The 21,674-nt window shown below is 31.9% G+C and overlaps 3 protein-coding genes across 5 annotated transcripts; 2 read left to right on the forward strand and 1 right to left on the reverse strand.

The window, feature by feature from the left end:
- Nucleotides 1–1,107: 1,107 nt before the first annotated feature.
- On the reverse strand, nt 1,108–6,912 carry LOC111427176 (tyrosine phosphatase IA-2). The gene is made up of 8 exons (XM_023062174.2): nt 6,467–6,912; nt 5,561–5,654; nt 5,245–5,491; nt 4,951–5,183; nt 4,250–4,894; nt 3,558–4,039; nt 2,605–3,383; nt 1,108–2,418 (listed from the first exon to the last, which is right to left on the reverse strand). Exons 2-8 carry the CDS (start codon nt 5,649–5,651, stop codon nt 1,905–1,907), a joined length of 2,991 nt encoding a protein of 996 aa, XP_022917942.1. The 5' UTR covers nt 5,652–5,654; nt 6,467–6,912; the 3' UTR covers nt 1,108–1,904.
- A 3,249-nt stretch (nt 6,913–10,161) lies between these two features.
- LOC111427177 (uncharacterized) lies at nt 10,162–20,330 on the forward strand. Of its 3 annotated transcripts, XM_023062178.2 has the most exons (8): nt 10,162–10,506; nt 12,101–12,294; nt 13,827–13,965; nt 14,203–14,348; nt 14,656–14,768; nt 15,554–15,775; nt 16,204–16,350; nt 18,678–18,756. In XM_023062178.2, exons 2-7 carry the CDS (start codon nt 12,249–12,251, stop codon nt 16,312–16,314), a joined length of 777 nt encoding a protein of 258 aa, XP_022917946.1. In that variant the 5' UTR covers nt 10,162–10,506; nt 12,101–12,248; the 3' UTR covers nt 16,315–16,350; nt 18,678–18,756. The 3 variants fall into 3 exon arrangements, with proteins under 3 accessions (XP_022917946.1, XP_022917945.1, XP_022917944.1); XM_023062177.2 differs by lacking the exon at nt 16,204–16,350 and having other exon boundaries at nt 10,163–10,506; nt 14,209–14,348; nt 18,678–20,330; XM_023062176.2 differs by lacking the exon at nt 16,204–16,350 and having other exon boundaries at nt 10,165–10,506; nt 18,678–20,329.
- A 98-nt stretch (nt 20,331–20,428) lies between these two features.
- LOC111427285 (uncharacterized) lies at nt 20,429–21,592 on the forward strand. The gene is made up of 3 exons (XM_023062343.2): nt 20,429–21,181; nt 21,233–21,377; nt 21,430–21,592. The coding sequence occupies exons 1-3, from the start codon at nt 21,088–21,090 to the stop codon at nt 21,590–21,592; spliced, it is 402 nt and encodes a 133-aa protein (XP_022918111.1). The 5' UTR covers nt 20,429–21,087.
- Nucleotides 21,593–21,674: the final 82 nt, after the last annotated feature.

The following is a 21,674-nucleotide window of genomic DNA, read 5'->3' on the forward strand; positions in this document are numbered from 1 at the left end:
TGACGTTTATGTAAACATTTAACCTTTTGGTCCATTCGCTATTGACACGAAACCTTCCACTTCAGGCGAACATATTCGTTTGCTAAGGTTCGGTTTTCAGAAAGACTTAGAAGAGGTAACACGGTATTGGAAATCTCTCCTACGCAACATACAGATAGAAGTGGTGGAAGATATTATCAGATGGGGACGTAAACGCAGAACAATAATGGTTTAATTTCATAGCAAATAACACTATCAAGATCGTTGCATGAAAATATGTTGTTATTCGACTTGACCTTGACTTGTTCACAAAACGTTTGAATCGATAGCTCGCTCTTCCATCATGCCACAAATGCAGTATTTTAGATAGAAATAACAAAAAGAGGGAAAAAGATTGATGTGGTTATAAGAAATAAGATACAAGAAACATAGTATCTAAAGTGAATCACAGTATTGACCACAAGAGTTCAAATTCAGTTAAGGTGATACAATATGAGTATGAATAGCAAGGACTTTCTGACTCTAAATAGCTATCCCAACACAAATTTTGCACCTTTCATTTAAATTATGCAGACATTTTTTTTTGGAGCAAAAAGTATCAACTCGGTGTTGCCAACCGGAAATTTCGAACGAATTTATCACTAGAGTATATAAATTTGTGTTTATTTTGGCACATGGTTCGTGAACCCATTCCTTAAACGATTTATGCTGAAAATTCTTAGTATAAAAACGAAAGAGGAGTGGGGAGATTATAGATCCTTGGGGATAGCTAGTACTGATTGAGACGAATGTTGACTTCTTACTGTTGGCAATTACAGAATACTATCTACATAATCAGATAGAAAAGCCATCCTCTCATCATTTAATAAATGTCTTCTTATTAATTTCCGTTAATGAAAATTTCCCTTAAAATAATTAAATCAAATTTAGATACCTTTAATAATGATGCAAAACTTTTCTTCATATTTGCTCACTATAATTTTTGAGTAATATATGAAAGATATATGTCTAAAATATACTGCAACCCAAGTCTAAGTCTATTATTGAATACCTCCATAACTTAGGAAAGTACCATTTAAAAAGGAATAAATAGAATTGGAAGGTAAAATAAAACATACACTGCAATGATACACATAAATACATTTTACTAATACCCCTGTCTCATTTTCATTTTTTTAAGAGATAAGGTTTCAGTACATCAAATACTCGTTTATAATTTTTCGTCTTATTTAATCATATTTCGCAGTCATTAGCTTCGTTATCATCTAGCTTAGCGCCTTTAGTAGTTTTACTCCCTTATGTAATTTGACAAAATAGACGTTTTTATATTTTGTAGACGTATTTTTTCTGTTCCTCTCCTACCCACTCTTAAAATATACATAACATATAATATATATCTTTTTTCATTTAATATATACTTCTTTTTTGATCTGTTTTACATAAAATCTCTTTATCTTTTTAAATATACATAGTGATCTTTAATATTACCTATATAGTAGAGTCCTTTTAAAACATTATTTTTATCGTGTGGGGCCTGTTAACTTGAATTTTTTCTTCAAGTTCAAAAAATTCGAGTTAAAGGTTACAAATAAAATAAAATTTTAATAATTTAATAAAACTTTTAAATAACAGATTGTTTTTCGAGGTTCATTTTACTTCAAGAGAGGCTGGTTTCTTGTTTTGAAAACAAACCTCGGAAGCCAATTTTTATGTTCCTTTCAGCGTGTTTTAATGTATAGATTAGAGTACTTACAGCAAAAAAAGGTCTCAGTTTTCACTTTATTCTTAAAACGATTAACGTACATGTACCCCATCGATATCGCTTCAGAAAAAAACGGATATGTAAAGCTTAAAGATTTCTAAGCTTTCAACATTGAGGCTGGTTTCAATGTTGAAAGCTTTTAATTAATTTTTTTTCTCCGTTTTTACTTAACCTCTTTATCCTTTTCCTTTTCTTGTATTGGTGCTGGAGGTAAAGCTTTTAAAATAGCATGAACCTCCTCAGCAACCGCCGTTAGCACAAATTCAAATTGTTGTTTGGTTGCAACCATCTTCGGTCGTTGATCTCTCAAGTGTTCCAAAGTTGCCGCGATATCAATTTCTTTCGCCCCTTTAGCCATTCGGCTAAGTACCATGTCGATTAAGCAATATGTTCCTGTTCGTCCTGCCCCATCGCTGCAATGGACTACTATCGGGCAAGATCGACCACGATAAGACTTATTCACTTTACGTCGAAATTCTAACAAAGCTTTTGTTGATGATGGTACACCCGATTCCGGCCAGGATAGAAAATGAAATTGGGTTACGGTACGTGTTTCACCGGTACGAACATTTTTTAAGTAGAATGAACGTACCAGGTAATCATCGCACCAAATATGCTCGCTTACCAAATGTACTTCATAAATGTGGTAGAGTTCAGATCCTTCTTCAGGCCAATATCTAAAAAAAGTATATATAAATATTTTACTTATTTTTGCAAGTATGCAACCAAATACGCAAATCGCGTATTGAAATACGAATACTGTGATATTGGTTGCATACTTGTAATAATGACGCCGGGTACGATAATTAATTAAATGGCACCACATAGTAAATGTCTAATGATTTAATATGTAAATTTGTTACCTATGACACATCGCAGCTCCTCCTTCAGTTAATCTCGTCAACATAACAATAACAACAGCTCCCTGCTCCCATATTAACTGCCAGAAATCAGGTGCAGTATGCGGTAATGGTCCTTGAGTGGCAATATAAGCTGGATTCCTTGGATCATGATCAGTAATACTTGAAGCGTTAATATAATCAGATCCATTCTCATTTGATAATTTGTTCAAAACAACTCTGGCATGATCATAAGGTAATATTTCTGGATAACGATTCTTTTCGCAATTATCTTTATTCAAAGCAAGTTTACATTCACTTGGTTCCGCCAAATAAGCACACAAAGCAATCCATTCCTGTTCCAAACGATCTTTATTACGCAAATGATCCTCCATGTAAGTGAGTACCATATGTCCGGTTGAAATATCCATATTGTGAAGGGCAGGTTCTTCGCTCCATGAAGAAGTACTTGATCGGCTTGATGGACTCTGTTCGGATTCTTTTGATAATGAAGTAACTCGTCCTCCGTGAGCTGCTGTTTCCGGTTGCTGTTGTTGTTTGGTAGCCATTCGAGCTCGACATAGATCTTGGTAATCTTTACTTGCCTCAGTATCCGGTCGCGTTAAACTGTCCAATTTTTGTTTCGAAACGATGTGTTTTTTGATTATTATCAAAATTATTGAACCGATTATCAACGCGGCCAAAATACCGCAAATTGTAAAGAGAATTACGTAAAATTGAGCCAGTTTTTCATTTCTATTGATTATAACCGAACCCATTTTTACCTTTTTTAATAAAACAAACTTCAATTTAATCATTTTTTAAAAAGAATTTAGTTGTTGAACTTGGAGTACAGTTTATGACAATGATTCTAATCTTAAGTTGTTAAGTTAATTACAACTTCATTTATTATCAAGATAAATTCAAATTATTAAAATAAGAATGATTGTCGTAAACTGTAATGTTACTCAACTTACCTTGTCACCAACCCCCAATCCAATGACGTCCAAACCAGTTTTAGCTTTTACATCATCAATTAACACTCCAAGTCTTTTGGCAACTTCAGAAGCATTCAAATTGTGTTTGTTTGCCATTACTTTGAAAGTTACCTCATTCACCCCAACCCTTCCATCGCCCAAAACACCATTCTCAAGCTTTAATACCTTTGATATATTTGAAATTACCTCTTCGCCTTTGCGCCAATTTTCAATTTTTTGTTTAAATGTTACGTAAACGTAATCCGTATCAACGTTGAGTATGTCGTGAGATGGATTTGGGTGCGCTCCACGGGGTTCTTTCTTAACGACATTAAAATTTTCATCGATGGTATCTATTTGAGGTGTATTTTGGGGCAAATCGAATCGTGGTCCAGGTTTTTTAACGTCCAATCGTTCCGGACGTTTAAAACTTGAAGTGTATTCGGACATAAGATCAGAGAAATCTTCATTTTTAGGGGTTTCTAAAAATATAATTACATTTTAGGTTATCAAGGAATGAAATTTTAGGTTAGGATTAGGTTTGTTTTGATGTTGAAGTAAAAATCTCCATGGTAACTGATTAGACGTAAGGTTGGTCAACGTTAAAAAATAAAAATTTTTCATGAATAAAAATACATAACCTCAAATATTAAAAAAATTTTTTTATATATTTAAAAAATTAAATTATTTACCAAAATCCATTTTAGAGTCATAAACAACTCCACCTTCTGTGTATAACCCAGCTTCTTTATTATTTTTCCGATTATTTCCAATAAAATCTTCTTCTTGAAGTTGCTTCAATTCCCTGAAAACATCCCTGTGATGATCATTTCCAACATTTTTCAATCCTTTAACCGTTTTAAAAAGTTCCCCACTTCCATATTCCTTTCCATTATCCTCATCTTCGTCATAATAAACCCTCGATTCCGGAATTTCATCCCGATTTTGCCCATTTTGTGCGTTAAATTCCGATTGAAATGAATCGATTTCCATCGGCACGTTTTGATCAAAAAACTCATCAACGTTAATATCCTTTGGACTTTCGATATTATCAAAATCCTGAGACAATTTTGAAAGTGTTTTAAATTTTGCCGAGGTTGGGAGAGTTTTAAAGCGTTCAGTTACATCTTGTAATTGAGTTAAGTAATCGATAATTGGGTAAAATTCGGCTAATTCGACGTTGTTTTTGGATTCAAACTGATTTGGATCGAAAATATCTCTGGTTTCTTTACCTAAACGAAAATTTTTTGGGGTGTTGTAATCTTCGGTGAAAATTTGGGTTAATTGGGAACGTTTATCGATGTCAAAATTAGCTAAAGGATCTTCCATATCATACACTAAATCAAGAATGGTTTAAGTAAATATGAGAAGTGAATAATAAAGAGGTAGTTACAATCTTCGATGTTATCTGGTAAAATTTCCTTTCTAGTTTCCATTTGTTCATTTGAAACAGGTGGATAATAAACTTCATCTGCGTAACGTCCGAAAGGATCATTTTTACTCGGCGAGAACCTAACGATGGCTATTTGATCGGGATCTGGTTCATCTTCTCCTTCCAAAGCTCTCAACGCACCTTCTAAGTCTTGATCGACCAATTTATAACATAAATCTGGTTCGAAAGGTAATCTATGTAATCAAAGAACAAAAAATTATTTCGAATCAATTTTTGTATTATTTTTTTCCATACTCGTTTTGAATGGAATACAACATCCCTTGAAGCCTGCACTGCGTGTAAGTATGACTCCATCGATACCCCAAAGCAAATAAACGTTTCAATTCGGTACTTAATTTATGGAGGGTTTCCTTCGTTAAATCGTGCCTGAATAATTCGTCTTCTTCGATGTTTCCCGTTTCCGGGAGACATCTGCCGAAGACGTTATCATCGTAACAAAATTCAATTTCTTCCAAACACAAAGATTCACTAAATAAACACCCTAAAAATAAATAAAGATATATAAATGGCTTCATTTATTTATTTATTTTTAATTTGTGGTACTTCTTACCTACATATCCTTCAGCTTTGGTGTAATGTGGTGTTAAAATAACGCCGAGTAATAAAAGGATAAAAGTTAAGGGCGTATCAGGCCACGGCATGGCCTGAAAAGAAAGCAATAATTATTATGGAATGGGAAAAATGTTGATGGTATAAAACGCGCGATTGTGTGGTAATAATGGTATTTCTCTGTTTCTTGGTAGGAATGTTGAGGGGGAATGGCACATCAGGGGGTTTATTGAGGCGGAAATATATCTTCATAGAAAGCGGTTTCTCATTAAGGTCTTTAATGTAAATGAATTTTATTTTAATCATTTAATTAATTTTTTTTTTGCGATTTCACGTATCTATTTTTAAATCTATTTCCATACCACGAGTATTGATTTTTTTTCATGAACTTACTCGTTTCGATGTGTTTTTATTTTCATAATTTTTTTCCCGTTTAATCGCAATTTAATCATACTATGCAATAACCTTGATTATTTTCAATCACAACACCAATTCATTACTTATAATCCCTCATTTTGAACCGTCAACAAATCAATATTTTCAATCTTCCAGAAATGTTCCCAAATATGATTTAAATTCATTTCGAAAATTACATAATGAAAAGACATACATACATACTACATCCAAGTAAATAAGCAACAATTCAGCGTAAAGTTAAAAATTAATGCAAAATTATCATAAACAGGTGAAAAACTTGTAATCTAAAACCGTTTACGGAGTCAAACAGGTGGGCGACGCCATCGATCGCCGCCTGAAAGACGTCAACGACGCTGAAAAATTCGAAAAGTTTGACGTCTTCAACAATAATTTGCCTCAAAATTTTCAATCCTCTCAAAATGTTGTTGATTAATTAATACTACTATATTTTTTAATAATTAAAGAAAATACAATAATAACAAATAAATACCTGTTGTTAAACCCTGAATTGGTTTAAAGCATGATGTTTGAGTGTTGTTGGCGTCGGGACGCTCTTCAAAAAAAAACTTGATGACAATTGTTGTTGTCACACGATCTTTGACGTTTTATCGAAGATGGGTTTTAGGAACCGTTGACGAGTGCTCCGGGATGGTTGTGGGTCTGCCCTTTGGTTGGGATCTTTTGCTGGGGGCGCGTCGTAATCAACAGAACGGCGCCGGCGTCGCGCCTACGTTTTTCGACGTTGTGGAGGCGTCCCCGCGCTACGATCGATTTCTATGACTCTTTTCTCCAGGGGGAACCAGCGTAGGACGTTTTCATCCAAAAAACTACCACCAAACGATCACCTTTGATATCCTAAAAATATCCAAAGAATTACTTCTGTATTGATAATTTATATTTAAGAAGTTAATATAAACGGAATTTTCATGAACCGTTTTTTAACCGGATACTAACAAAAGTGGACTAATGAGGGGAAATGGACGTTGGCGATAAGAATTCGGTTGAGGGGGGATATTTAATGCAATCAGAAGCTGATAAAAACTTGTAATTTTACTAGGTTCAACATGTTTGCGGTTTGTTGCCACAAAACCACACTAAACGCGTTTAACCGGTTGATTACTCTTTGCGATAATTTCACAGGTATTGATTTGTGTATTGATAACAGTTATAATGAGGTTATTAACTTTAGATTATTTAAATTAAAGATTTAATTTAAATTAAATCACAAATATTACAGAAACATAAATAAATTTCAAAATATTTCAGAGAAAAGAAATTTTAAAAAGTTTAATTTAAAATTACAGTTTCCTATAAATAAAAGTAATGTTTAGAACCCGTTTATTCCGTAAGATGGCACAGCATTACTTTCTAATTGAAATTTAAATAAATTTTTACAAATTATTTTATTTATGAAAGAATTTAAATAATAATTTATATATTTTTTCGTTTGGTTATATTACAGAAATTTGTGAAAAGAACTTGTATTTTTATCTCACGCTAACCTAAAAATTACTCACTTCTAATAAATGTCATTTTGACATTTAAAGTTAGGGTGTTGCATCATTTATCATTAATGACAAAAATAGAGCTAGTACCAAGAAAGCTAAAAGAAAAATAATTAAAGTTTATTCTAAAATACCTTCATTAAAAGTCATTTGGTGAATTAAAAAGTATTCTTTTATACAGCACAAAAAAGTTAAATTTGGGATGTTACCTGACAGATTTAAGTCAAATTCATGGCATCATGAATCAGAGACTATATCCTTTTATAAGAGGATTAGAGCAAACATTGCGCTGAACACACATTCCGTTCCGCAATAAATGTTAGGCTATTTTATTTTGTATCATGCAATTTGGTAGGGTGGTAGGCGTAGTTGATTATAAAGTTGAGCATGATGTGACAGATAGTTTTATTCCTGCGATGTCTTTGTGGTCATGAACTGGGTTAGACCATGCCTCTTGTACAGTACGTGAATGTTATTACCGTGTGGTATCTTAAATTGCACAAATTTCCCGTAGAAACTGACTGTGGAGGGAAGTCACCTCCTCAGTGTTTGACTAAAGCGGTCCGACAACACGCATAACAGTGTTTTCGTTACATTTAGTTGTCAGAATGAAAACATCGAATTAGCCTAAAATACACTCAGAGGTACTTTTCTAAACTATATTAACTCTTCTAACTATATTAAACAATACTGGAGATAAGTGGTACGAGGTATGACGGCAGACATTACGATAGGCATTGCGAATGACAGGTATGATCAATATCGTGAAACACAAATGGGGATGTTTAACACCACTTTTTTATTCGCTCGACTTATTGGTTAATAATTACGAGCTGTAATATTTGCCTCTTAATTAGGTTAATATCAAATAGGTGGACAATATAAAGAAGGTAAGCACCAATGCAACCCAACCCAACCCAAAAGTAAGTAGAGGCATCAATGAAAACTTGACCAATTATTTTATTAAAACCGAGTAGTTTTATTATAAATCCAGGGCTTGAAAATAATAATGTGATTAAATAATAATATGAAACAGGAAACTTCAATTTAGTATAGGAGAGTGCGAGACACGTTTTCTAAAGTTGAATTATTTAAATGCTGAAAGTGATAAGAGATATAAGACTGTTTTCGTGATCGATTGAAATGTGAAAGAAAAAGTGATGCAACAAGTCTCTAGTCTCGAGTGAGTACTACGTAAAGACCATCTTGTAAATTTTGTAAGAGTAGTACACATGGAAGAGCATTGTGTAAACTCGAATATATTTGAAAGGTGTAAAATAAATTGAATGAATTTTTTTTTATTACCTATTCGTTTTATAACGTAACACGTCTTCCGTCTCCTAAGCTTCTATCCTCCATAAAATTGTATATCTCCTTCTGCCAATTTTTCTCGATCTACCAGGTTTCCTCCTTCCTACAGGTTTCCAGTTGATAACTTGTTTTTAGATTCTTCTTTCAGGCAATTTTTGGAGATATTCGTAAAATATCAGTTGTCTAAATTTTATCTCGTCCACTATTGTATGGATAACGTTCGTTTTGATTCGTCTGGATTTCTCCAGAAATATTTACTATTTTGTTAGTGTCGAATTGGCGAAATACAGTGTATAGATCCATAGGAGACGAGTATTCCTATATCCCTAAATTTTTCCCACTCTTTAAGAACTTATTCCAAATATATCTTGAACAGTGTTGGTGAGAAGTGAGAAACAACACCCTTGTTTCAGACCGTGAAAATGCGAGTTTGAACGCGTTTTGATACAAACACGTTTAACATCTTTACAAACAAGCGCAACCGTGTCATGGGAGTATTTCAACAATGTGAAAATGTGTTAGTTCAATGCTAACATCATCGACCTATATTAACGTCACTATATTCTAATTGACGCAAAGAGAAATGTTAACGAATTAGAACATTTTTAATCTTTCTATTATTGTATTTAGTGTATTATTTTTGCCTCTATATTCAGATCAATATTTATTTTAGTTTGAAATCAATATTAAGTTGTACTGTTTGTTTCGTATGTGTCTTAAAATAAATAAACTTATTTTCGTTTGAATTGAAATCGTTTGCCTCATGTTAAAATTATTGCCTCGAATGTGTGTTATTCAAAGGAATAAATTTTAATGCGCTAAATCAATTATATCAGGAATTCTAAAACTTTTCTTTTATCATAATAAAAGTGGTCATAACCTAATTTCAGATAACTGATAAATTATAATAACCTATTTAAAAACAAATTGGTTGTAAGAAAAATACCTTTTTCATGAAACACATCGTGGCTTGAAATCGATTGATTGATGGCGCTTGAACCAAAAGAACATAAACAACCAATACAAAAATAGATCGTATACCTGCAAAATACACAATTTCGGTTGAAATGTTAAATCGAAATTCGAAAATAGAATTGAATAAATTCGCCGTACAAAAACAGAGGTTTATTGAGTTGTTTTTTGTGTTAAAGACGGAAATACCAACAATAAATTTAAACGTGGTAATCATTTTATAATTTGGGAACTATAATAATCGATAAAACCACCATTAATCATTCGAAAAATTATTAATTTTTAAAAAATAACTTTAAAAATCTAAATTGCAGTATTATATTACAAAATTATTTTTTCTATTTGCCATAAACATGATTTTTAATGTATACTTTTTGGATGTTTCAGAATGCTTCAGGTCACTGTTGATCGTCGCCGACGTTTTCAGGACGTCTGCGCAACAACCAGAGAACACACCTGCATGCCCTTAGTTTGTCAAAAGCCATCAATCGTTCGCTATTCCCGATTCATTTCTTCAAATCGTTCCTCTTAAAAATCGTCGCCACATTCTCACATTGATTCTAAAAACATGAAAATAAATGTGTTAATAAAACAAATTTTTGTACGGTGAGTTTAAGGTGCCGTTTAAAGTGATTTTAATAAGGCCAAAGAAAATACACGAAAGGGATTAATAACAATAAAAAAAGTGATTTTAAAATAGATTACAACATATCACCTGATGATGTAAATTGAAGGAAATTGGGTAAGTTTTAAAAATAATGTTCTTTTTTTGAAGGATAATTAAATGAATTGATCGATTTTTGTTTGTAACGTTGAATTCTTATTGTAAAACCCCAATTATATGTTACAATTTAATTAAAACAATCTCATTACAACTAAATTTATCCCATATAACTCAATACCGTTCCATCAGCCCCCGAAATTTCTATAATCTCCTCCAAGATTAAATTTTAGCTAAACCCAAACTCAAATTAGTCCCCAAAAGTTATCTAATCTAAATTATTTTATTTCATCCGTATTCTTCCTATATATCTTGAAATCAAATCAAATCTAATTTTAATTTTTTTCCAATAAAACAAATTTTTTTTGTGACGAAAGAATTACCAGGAAAATTACACTCAAAGAAAGAAATTAGATATCGAATAAAAGGGTATAAAGTGTATCGAAACTGCATACAACATTACAGAGTAGGTTTTAAATAACAGCTTTAACCCCATAAAGTACGAAATATCGGTTTCTCCGTGAATAATAATTTAGACTTGAGGAGCCCGGCAATTTTGAATAATTTATCACGAAAAATTATAGGTGGAGAATCGAGAAAATAAGATGAAAATAAAAAAAATAGCGCACATTTATTCGAGACCCCTTTATAAAAATACAATACAATTAAAATAGCAACGAGATTGTGAATTTCCTTTTAAAATGGAGTTTAAAAGGCGATTTATGTTAAGCAATTGTGGTTGGAATCTTGAATATTCAAGAATCGCGTGACCAAACTCCGTTTATAATTTACTATTTCATTCTCTGAGACCTGCTGCAGACTGGTGCAATGGTGCAAAAATGTAAAAATACACCGTTTTCGATCGTTTAAACCATCATCTCTTCGTTACCACCTTCGTTTTTTAAATCGATCAATATGAAACATAAAACTGCTACCAAAAGGGATGTTTCAAAATTTACACAACTCAATATTGCATAATCGCGCATTAATTTACATATTTTGCATAGTAAAAAGTAATTAAAAAATATAATGGGAAGATATTGATAAAATGTGAGTTAATCTAGTTATAATGGATATGACATGATGATGTAGGAAAAATGAATTCGAGTAGCCAAATATTTATGAACGTTCGATTTCCGGTTGTGGAAGTTAATTTAACGACGGGGTAGTAATTTATTAATAACTTCGCTTCGTTCCACGAAAAACCGCACAATTAACTGTATCGATTGGATCGGTAGGCGTTTTTATCATGGTCAATAGGCATTAAACCATGATAATGTTATATTTACATGTGAAAATATCTTTTATCTAATTGATAACATAATCGATTACCAACATATTTATTTATTTAAAACAATAAGCCATCAGAAAAGGTATCTTAAAGCAACCTAAGTTTTCCCATTAATTTAATCATTTAAAACCGCATCCTGATTCAGTCGAGAATCTAATAAAACCCAATTAACCCCAATTTTCTAGGCTAGAGAATTCACTTTAAAACTTCCCCTCTTAAATTGCATAATTACGTTTAGATTTCGAATTGTGTCGGAAACACTAAAATATATAAAGGGATACATTTTTATAGGTTATGATTGATTTTTGTTGTTTTCGTTTCTAGATAAATTGAAAAACCAATAACCGATAATGTAACGCGAAAACATGGAGTTAGTAGGAAAAATGTAACGTTTTTTCATTTGAAACGTTCCAATGAGTCCGAACGACCCAACGGCACGATGTTGGGTGGTCAACTCTAACCTCCAATTAATATGATAGTTGTTGTCGTTCTGCTATTATATTGTGCCCAAATAGCCGGTAAGTTCACAAAAAATTATCTTAATTATTAAACTGCATATCTAAAATATAAAAAGAAATATAATAACCAAAATTATTATTTTAACCTATAAAACATTAATTGACAGACAACACTCAACGTCAAAATTTTGATTAATGTTTTCAACTATACCGGCATAAATTCAATAGTTCTCAATTACCATTTATTCTGTTTTTATTAAAATTGATTGTTAAACGATATTCATTATTTTAGTTTATCATATTTATAATTTTAATTTTTTGATTTTCTTTATATAATTGTAATTTGTATGTATTTAAAAATTTTAAGTTGTAATGTTACCTATTATACCAACATAAATATTTTTGTACTTTTTAATATTTTCAATTTAGTGCATATCAATAATATTAAACATCCTTTATGTAAAGTTACTCATAAATTTCAGCTATAAAGCTAAAATGGAAATCGTTAGTTGTAACGGAACCATACGCGTCACTTTAGTGTTAGTGAGCTATTACTTGCCTTAAGTACTCATAGAGGGATACACTAGTATTCAATTTTCAGAAGATTGTTAAAGTTAAAAGGGTTTAAGATGGTTCAAAAGAGGCAATAAATTATGTGGATCATCATAGCAGGAAAAATAAGTTGCTTAATATTTAAAACTTTACATTAATAACTTGAAAAACTATTATAGCTCTTTTTAGATCGTTTGGGATTTGTGGTGCTAAAGCCCAATTAGTTTCATCGAATTGTAAGTACCAGATGATAAAATATTATCCTGTTGTAAATCAATTTTAACGAGATTTCCGATGACATTTAGTTCCCTACATGTATCATATAGTAAATTTCTGTGTTAAATTCAGTGTGTCCTTATTAGTGGAACAATGCCTGGTTGTACATTTCCTAAAATTGATTATAATCATTTAAATAAGCATATTTCCGGCTTTCCAGAATGTGATCGTTTTGAGGGAAGGACTCTACTATTGATACTATTGAACCCCATAATATTAGCTACAGTGGATTCGAACAGATGTTATAAACATTAATATTAGACACGCAATATCCTAAAATCGATTCAAAATCGTTCTCTTACTTCATACCTAATCTGTTAAATAATGAAATGTTATCGACCCTGTTGGAATTTGTGCGCCCTTTAAGATGAATTTTAAGCTAAAATTATGTCGGAACAAAATGGAAATCAAGTATTCATACTTAGGGTATACCTTTACAGTTGCTGATGTCTAGTTATCTTCATTCATATTTAATTTTTTCATTGTCCCAGCAAAGCAAGTTCGTTTTCCCCTTAGCTTTATCTTGTGAGAAGTGCAAAAACTGAGTAAACCTGTTTAATTAAAACAAAATTACATCCAGATATGAAAAATGTGACAATGAGTGAAAAAAATATGTTTTGCAGAGGACACGATAAACTAAATTAATTGAAAATCGATTATTCCATAAATAAAAAAGTTCTTGTCGCTGGGATTTATGAGTAACTTCAGACTTAATCCTTCAGTTTTATAGTTAATTCGTAAATTTATAATGATTTTATTTAAAGTTTCAATGCCCGTTGGTGCGGGCGTCCCGGAGAACATAACGCTTACGTTTTTAACACCAACGTCGTTACGCGTGTCCTGGGATACATCCGTGGATCACGTGGATAAATACGACGTGTCTTATAAACCCACTGATGCCAGGTAAAGTTTTTTTTAAGCAATTATTAAAGTTGGTTTTAAGTTAAAAATGAAATTGCCAATTAAATTTTTGTTATTTCACTTCATTTTCCTTTATATTTCTTTTATTTTCTTATCCGATCTCCATTACGCTCAGTATTATTAGTTCTCCTAAAACATGTCTTTAAGTTTATGAGATTAATTAAAAAAAGTTTTGACTTGAATCGTTGTAAGTATTTCCAGAATAAACGAATGCGATAGTTACAGGGTTGTTGCTATGGTCGCCGGTAATTCGGATGCCGTCACCCTCAGCGGATTAAAACCGGACACCCAGTATCAGCTCTTTGTTATAGCGGTCTGGAACGGCACCAGATATAGAAGTAGACCGATTGTCTTCCGAACGATGGGTAAGATCTATTACAACATTAACGTCTGTATATTCAATGTAAAGCGATATCCCACATCATTGTTTCAAAGTTTAATTACTTGACTTGATGGCCAGTGTTCTTAATGCGCTTCCTGAAGTTTGTAGTTTATTCAAGGAGGTCATTATGAAACTAGAACGTACCAGAAATACGATCGCGTTAAAATTTTTACTAGAATATTCCAACGTGCCATTCTAAAGCAAACAAAATTTAATCAAAAAAAACTTTTAAAATACTAAATCACACAACATTATTTCCTTTTCTTCGAATTTTTTTCATGCTTTTTCAGAGTTACCAATGACGACAGTCACGAGCACTTTAGCTACTGAACCGTCCACAAATCCAACTCCGACGAGCAACGAACCGTTCGAACACGTAGAGTATCCGCAAACAAGTTCCACGGCAAGTATAAAGAAATCAATTTAAAATAGATTACAATCTCTTCAAACTCAGCTTTAACGAGATTATTTTAAAAATGTTCAATATATGATAAAATCAATAAAAACAATTATACACAAAGATTGGTTTCAAAGATAAAACGGGAACACGAAATGAGGGAAAGGTATAAAATGAACTCTTGGAGAAACTCTTGGGATTTTCGAACTGTTAATATTTTAAATCTTCGAATTCCCTTATATTTCGAAACGGTCAAGAACCCTTAAAATCACTTTAAGAACCTTTAAGAAATTTCCAGAAAATCAATAATAATGTAGAATTCGAGATTCTAAGAAATCACGTTTTTATACATTTGGGTTTAGCCGTCTTAAGAGACGCACAGATCTAGTTAGTTCTAGATTTAGTTCGATAAAAATATATAATAACCTGATTCAGACTAACCACTAAAACTAACACTAGCACTAGAATTAACACTAAACGTAGAACTAGAAACGTTCGAGTTTAGCCGTCTTAAAAGACCCGAATGTTTCTAGTTCTTGGTTTTGTGTTAGTTCTAGTTTTACACTAGCACTGTTACTATGTAGAGCTAACACTAAATCTAGAACTAGAATCATTTGGGTTTAGCCGCACCTCTTTAAAGACGGCTAAACCCGAATGATTCTAGTTCTAGGTCTAGTGCTAGTTCTAGTGATAGTTTAAGTGTTACTGTTAGTTCTAGTGAAGTGTTTGTTCTTAGACACCAAACAAAAAGTTGAATTTAAATTAAAATTTTTCTCTGTATTTTTTTTAAGGTTCGTGGTGTAGAAATAGGCATAGTTCTGTTGGTAATGGCCGTTTGGGTAGCCGCAATAGCATTATTTTTCAATCGTTGGGGTAAAATCCGAATGTTATTACCTTACCAACCGGATTACAAGCAGGAACAGCTCAAAGTGCCCGGAACTGCAGCTTGTGCGGCAGCCGTAGCCGCCGGAAACACGTGTATTCATCAATCTAGGGAAAAAGTCTGTTCTCAAGTAAGTAAAAGTATTAAATCATTTTTATTTCAATTTTCATTTTAATCTCAATCTAACGAAGAAAAAAAAATTGGTGGAATTGAAATTGTTTTAATAATTGAGTCAATGTGAATCAAAAATGTTTGTACAGTTTTCTGACATAATTTTCTCATAGCTGGAAACTCGATAAACATTTCTGACTCACTCTCTTTAAAAATTAATACAAATGGTTCGGTTCCTATCGATAAATCAATCTATCTCATGGAATTGTGGTAGAATTTGAACGATGTCGAAGCGATACTGAGATGTCGAATTTCAATTAAGAAAGGTATTTGTCATGTTCTAACGAGTTTAAATTGAATTTAATATTTAAATTGAAAATTTGAGCGGGGAGTTTCCTTTTCTCTTTAAATGTGAATTACGGAGGTATTATTGGTTGTTTTTGCCAGGACGGCCCGTGCTGTGGCTGGTGTATTCGTATACCGAGAAAGACGAGGGAATCAAGGGAGTGCGGTTGCCAGTTCGCCCTACTGCACCGTGCCGATCCGGACGGTACTTAAATAGATCAACTTTTCAACGTCTTTCTACGGCATTTCGTAAGTTTTCTCTTAAGAAAAAAATGTCGGTAAAACAGGAAACTAAAATTTTGTTCCAATTCTTATAAAAAAACATTTCCGAAATTCACTAAGAACACTATTTACATTGCTTTATTATAAAATTCACATTGGAAACTGATAATTTTTATACACAAACTTTTTAGGTTATGTTGCATTCAAAATTCAAACTTGTCATAAAAAAATAAACATAACCTAAAAAAAAATTGAGGTTATTACCAAAGTGAATTTGAAGAATCACGCTGTTTTTAATATTTTTCCTCTTTATTACTCAATTGTGATCACTTATTTAGATTAAAAAGAACAGATAAACCTGGCACAATCACCAAAATCCTTTAAAATAAATTAATTAATAAAAAGAGATTGTTTTTGACAGGTAAGTTAACACTTTTTAGTTGTCCATTAGAAAAAGAAGGTATTTAAATTTGTGCGTACGCTAAAATTAATTATTTATAATTCTTTACCTTTTACTTATTTAATATGTGTGTGTTATTTCACGAATATTGCACAATAACGCACCAAAACAGGGCCGGATTATCCTAAAACATTAACCTACATAAATATTATATAACTTTGACGAGGATAAGTCTAGGATTATAAAATTGATTTCTTTGAGTAAAATAACCGAAACTCCCTTTTACATTTGAAAAAAGAAGTCTCCATTAATATAAAACTAAGTACTGATCAACCATCATTATTTGTAGGAAAATGTTGATACTTTGTTGTCTTATTATACCTTCATTCATCTATAATATCTTTAATTACTGTAATTAATACTACGTTTTTCTTTCTTGTGTCTGGACTAGTTGTGATACTTCCATTAATCAAAATTAAAAATCAATCACCAATTGAGGGGTATTAAGCATTCTGTCAATTCGCTTCAAGGTCATTAAAAGAATAATTGCAATGAAGTGAGATCTATTAAAACTAAAATTTTTAATTAATTTTAATTTTAATAGTCTTCAGTCAAATTTGTCAACTTCATTTCATATTAGGAACATGCAAATGGAAGAAATGTTATATCTCAATGTAGTCAAGATAAATTTTTAAATATAAATATTTCCGCATCATGTGGATTACGATGCTAGTCCAATTAATTTGATTAAAAATTCAGAGCAACCCAAAATTTGCAAGATTTCCAGCAAAATCGCTTTTCCACAAGTAAAAAGTGGCAAGTTTTTTTCATATTTGCTACTAAAAATATGACAGACCAATCTAAATTAACCAGAAATTCTGAACAATCCGATATTTGCAAGACTTCCAGATAAACTGCTTCTCCAGAGTATTAGAAAGTTGCAAAAATCAATCTTTCTCCATATTTCCCGATGTAGATGGCTAGGAATATGACACAGTCCAGATTAAATTGATCAAAAATTCTGCTCTAACAGTGTTTCCCACTAGTTTACAAGCTAAAAAAAAAACTAAGTGGACGCAGCTATGAATCCTTCATATACCTACCAATTTACCAACAGTATGCATAAGCCACAACCACATGCATCACTTGATACAGTGCGCAAAATATATAAACAACGTAAATAAACAACCAATTACCATAATATATATAGCAGTACTAAATGATCAACCTCCTTTAGTTTCTAAAGTTTTTCTCTTCCCATAGTTAGACAAAAACAAATGCAGATTCATTGTTTGTCATTGAATAGATAACTTTTTTTCCACAATTGCTCGATCAACGATACGATGTAAGATACGCTGAAGGATTCCAGCTTAGAGTGCATCGGTAATTAAAGTTACGCGGTCACTTTAATTACGGGTTGCTTAACTTCCTCGTACATCGAAACAATCCTGAATGGTTGTGGTATGGGAGAAGAGGTACCTGAGGGAGATGTAACATTCGGATGCGTTCCGAAACGTTGTGGACGTCGTTGGACTCTGGGGGAATATGGCATATCACTGGAGTTGAAATGAACGGATTTTGAGTTAGTTCAAGTAGAGAATGAGGTTAAGGATGATAATTAGGAACTTCCTGAAGATGTTATTACCGCTAAACAAAGACATCTTTCAAACTCATTGAGTAATCAGATTAGTTAAAGTACTCTGGCGACCTTTATTTTCAAACTACACTCTCCTAATCACTTCTAAAATATTCTAGTAGCACGGGAAAATATAAATACATTCTCGAATAATGATTTAATCACGATGAGAGTCTGAACATGCTAAGTGCCTCGTAATGGTTTAATCCGGCCCTGATCAATAACAAAACAGCTTTTACAATTCCTATTAAATCCATGAAAATTAAAGGGTATGAATTAAATGTTATTAAAAAAAATTTGATTTCTTTTTCGTTTTAGCCTCCAAAAAACCATCGAGAACGTATAAATTCAGCAATTTTCGTATCTAATAGCGGTCCAGGTTTCGATTCGAAAGAATTCTTCAGGCGTCACGGTTCCATTTCGAGATTGTGCCGTCGCGCGAAAAGCGTCGATAATCTCTCCGTGGACGACGACGACGACGAACTTCATTTTGGCCTTCCGATGTTGTCCATTTCGGGTCCATCTCCGCCCGATCGTGATGACACCGACTGTGAAACGGACAGGTTCATCAAATAAATATTCGTATTTCAAGATTTTCCCCTTAAATGTATCAAGTGTGAATGAGGGAAACTTAAAACGATTTTTAACCTTCCTAAATAACATCACTTTTTTTGTTTATTCTACTCGTTTCTACTTTGTGTTGTTCACGTGTTAGAAAAAGAAATGATTTTATTAGTTCCTTATTAGCTATTGTGCCAATTTGAGAGACTATTTGTTTTGTTAATGTTTAAATGCACGATTTTTAAACGTATTTTTAATTAAAGTTAAAGGTAATTTAAGGATTTTTAAATATAGGTCAAAAGAACTGTACCAAATAACATCAACTAATTTTTAGTCGTATGCGCACAACGATCTAAGTTTATAAATATAAACATTTTTATTTTAATCTAGGTGAGGTAAGATTTAAGAAAAACTATATTAATAAGTAAAAACAGCGTTATCCACGATTATGAGAAAATGTACAAGAACGTTCACAGTTTAATGGTTGTCCACAATTTAAGGAACACGCCAAATTAACGGTTTTATTTTTGTAATGGGTACATTTTATGATAATCGTTGACAAAGCATTTGAGTCGCGAATCATTGAATAATGACTTATTGAATAATGTACTGTTATCATTAAAAAACATTAACAATTTTCCTCTTAAAAATGTTAGTTAAAGTAAAAGTAAAAAGAGTTAAAATAGGGACCATAAAACATAAAAATAAATTGAACATTTGTATATAGATGTTAAAAAAGCTGCTTTAAATTATAAATCGAAGCTTTACTGAATTGAATTGAAAGTCTAGAAACGTACCAAGATCCTTCCTTTTTTTTTAATTTAAAAGTTTTAAATATCTTAATAAAAACAATGTGTAATATTAACTTAAAGTAAAAATAAAAATATTTATCTAGACTTTTGATTCACACCCGTTTCATTATTTGTCAATCTATTAGTGACGTTTTTACACTAAAATGTGTCAATTAAGACGAGTTTAATATAAAGTAATTGCCTTCTTTCGGGTCCAAGTCTCGTTCTTTACATATCCAATTAAATTTGTGTTTTTAACTTTTATCTAATATTCAAAAAACCTATTTTGAATTTTAAAATGATTGGTATATTAAGAAAACCTTGTATGTTTTGTTTTTAAATATATTACTGTGATTCTAATGCCTTCATCTAAATAAACAAATTACAATTATCGGTTATAAACCACCAACCAAAAATGTATTTGGTTTATAAACTCCTTTACTATTGTAATATACTGTAAATTGCGGATTATTCACCTTACTTCTTTTTCTCATTGTGTTTATGGCAATGCAATAAACGATTAAAATACCAAGAAAACGTTTTTATACAATATATGCATCCCATTTAAAATAACAATGTTGGTTGCCATAGCAACGAAACAAAAAACAATATAAACAAGCAAATATCGCCAAAAAATGTGCCATAATTAATACAGAATTTTTTAGTTGAAACATTTTTCTTTAAAGCCCCAACTGGAGGAAGTTATTGGCTATATTCCAGACATTTGATACACCTGTACATCAGTGAATTAAGCCGACGTTCTGTTTTGTTTGATACCAGTTTTGAGTTGATATGGTATCAACTGTAGCGCCTCGAAAAGACACTGAGTCTAGTATAAAACTAGCAATAACGGAAGGATCTTGTTGGAATTCTGTGGGAAAAAGTATTTTGGTATCTAAAAGCTATCCCAACTTTAGGTTTGTGCTGGAAGAGGGCAAAAGAGCGTATCGGCTGAATTGATGGTGACATAAACACTACTATAGTTAACGTAGTCTATTATTCCAGATATTTTTTGTTTTCACTCGTTTCTTTACCATTTGCAAAACTCAAAGATTTTTTAAGTCAATTACACTTTGTCATATTTTCCCATTTCTTTGCTTTCGTACTTGTGACTATGTTTCAATATCTCTCCTGGATCTCCTCTACTATCTTATATACCTTCTACCCCATTTTTCGGTTCCATACATTACCACACTTCTCACCAGAGCATCAAACATTATTTTTCGCCTTTATTATTAATATAAACCGATTAATTAAGTAGTTGAACAGTAACATATATATTAATAGATGTCATAAATCTTTAATATTCTGACACTTTAACCATTTCTAAATTTGCAGTGAATTTTCCTTTTATTAGTTTTATTAACATATTCATCATGGTAAAAAGCAATGATAGAGGGCTAACGGAACAACTCGAAAAGGAATTTAGATACTTTAAAATTTACGACAATTACAGGCCCGATTATCATAGTAATTTCGATGTAAATTTCTAAATCACCATTTTAAATTCGTGACTTTTAGAATCTGCGGTAACATCTAAATTTTATTCTAAATATGAAGCGTTGGATTTATCACTAGCAAACGAAGAGTTGGTGAGTACAATAAAAAAGTACAGAGATAAAGGACCCAAAGATAAATATGATTGGTATCCAACGGAAAATCAAAGGTTTGTGGCTTCATTTTGCCGTTCTTAAACAATTTTTATTTATTTTTATCAGTTACGGTTGGTTCAACACTCCATTTGTACCGATTAATAAAATGGATGAAAGATATTATCATGTTAAAGTTGAAAGTGATTTTGTACATCACGCGCTTTTGTTGGCGAAAGATAAAAGCATGAAATTGGAGAAGTTTGCAGGAATTCCATTTAAACTTCAATAAAAATTCATTTTCATGCTTTAAGAAGATAAAACATCATATAAATACATATCATTTTTCTACCGCCATCTAGCGAAATTGATTA

This window comes from Onthophagus taurus, chromosome 2, assembly GCF_036711975.1.
Source record: "Onthophagus taurus isolate NC chromosome 2, IU_Otau_3.0, whole genome shotgun sequence".
In the NCBI taxonomy this organism is placed as follows: domain Eukaryota; kingdom Metazoa; phylum Arthropoda; class Insecta; order Coleoptera; family Scarabaeidae; genus Onthophagus; species Onthophagus taurus.

Excerpts from the sequence above, each read along its gene's own strand:
- LOC111427176 (XM_023062174.2), bottom strand. The coding sequence starts at position 5,651 with ATGCCGTGGCCTGATACGCCCTTAACTTTTATCCTTTTATTACTCGGC. Across the intron at positions 5,492-5,560 it reads CAAAGCTGAAGGATATGTAG|GGTGTTTATTTAGTGAATCT; the intron begins GTAAGAAGTACC and ends ATTTATTTTTAG. Across the intron at positions 5,184-5,244 it reads TTGTATTCCATTCAAAACGA|ATTACCTTTCGAACCAGATT; the intron begins GTATGGAAAAAA and ends TTGATTACATAG.
- LOC111427177 (XM_023062176.2), top strand. The coding sequence starts at position 12,249 with ATGATAGTTGTTGTCGTTCTGCTATTATATTGTGCCCAAATAGCCG. Across the intron at positions 12,295-13,826 it reads ATATTGTGCCCAAATAGCCG|TTTCAATGCCCGTTGGTGCG; the intron begins GTAAGTTCACAA and ends TTTTATTTAAAG. Across the intron at positions 14,769-15,553 it reads ATCCGCAAACAAGTTCCACG|GTTCGTGGTGTAGAAATAGG; the intron begins GCAAGTATAAAG and ends ATTTTTTTTAAG.
- LOC111427285 (XM_023062343.2), top strand. The coding sequence starts at position 21,088 with ATGGTAAAAAGCAATGATAGAGGGCTAACGGAACAACTCGAAAAGGAA. Across the intron at positions 21,182-21,232 it reads TTACAGGCCCGATTATCATA|AATCTGCGGTAACATCTAAA; the intron begins GTAATTTCGATG and ends CGTGACTTTTAG. Across the intron at positions 21,378-21,429 it reads TATCCAACGGAAAATCAAAG|TTACGGTTGGTTCAACACTC; the intron begins GTTTGTGGCTTC and ends TATTTTTATCAG.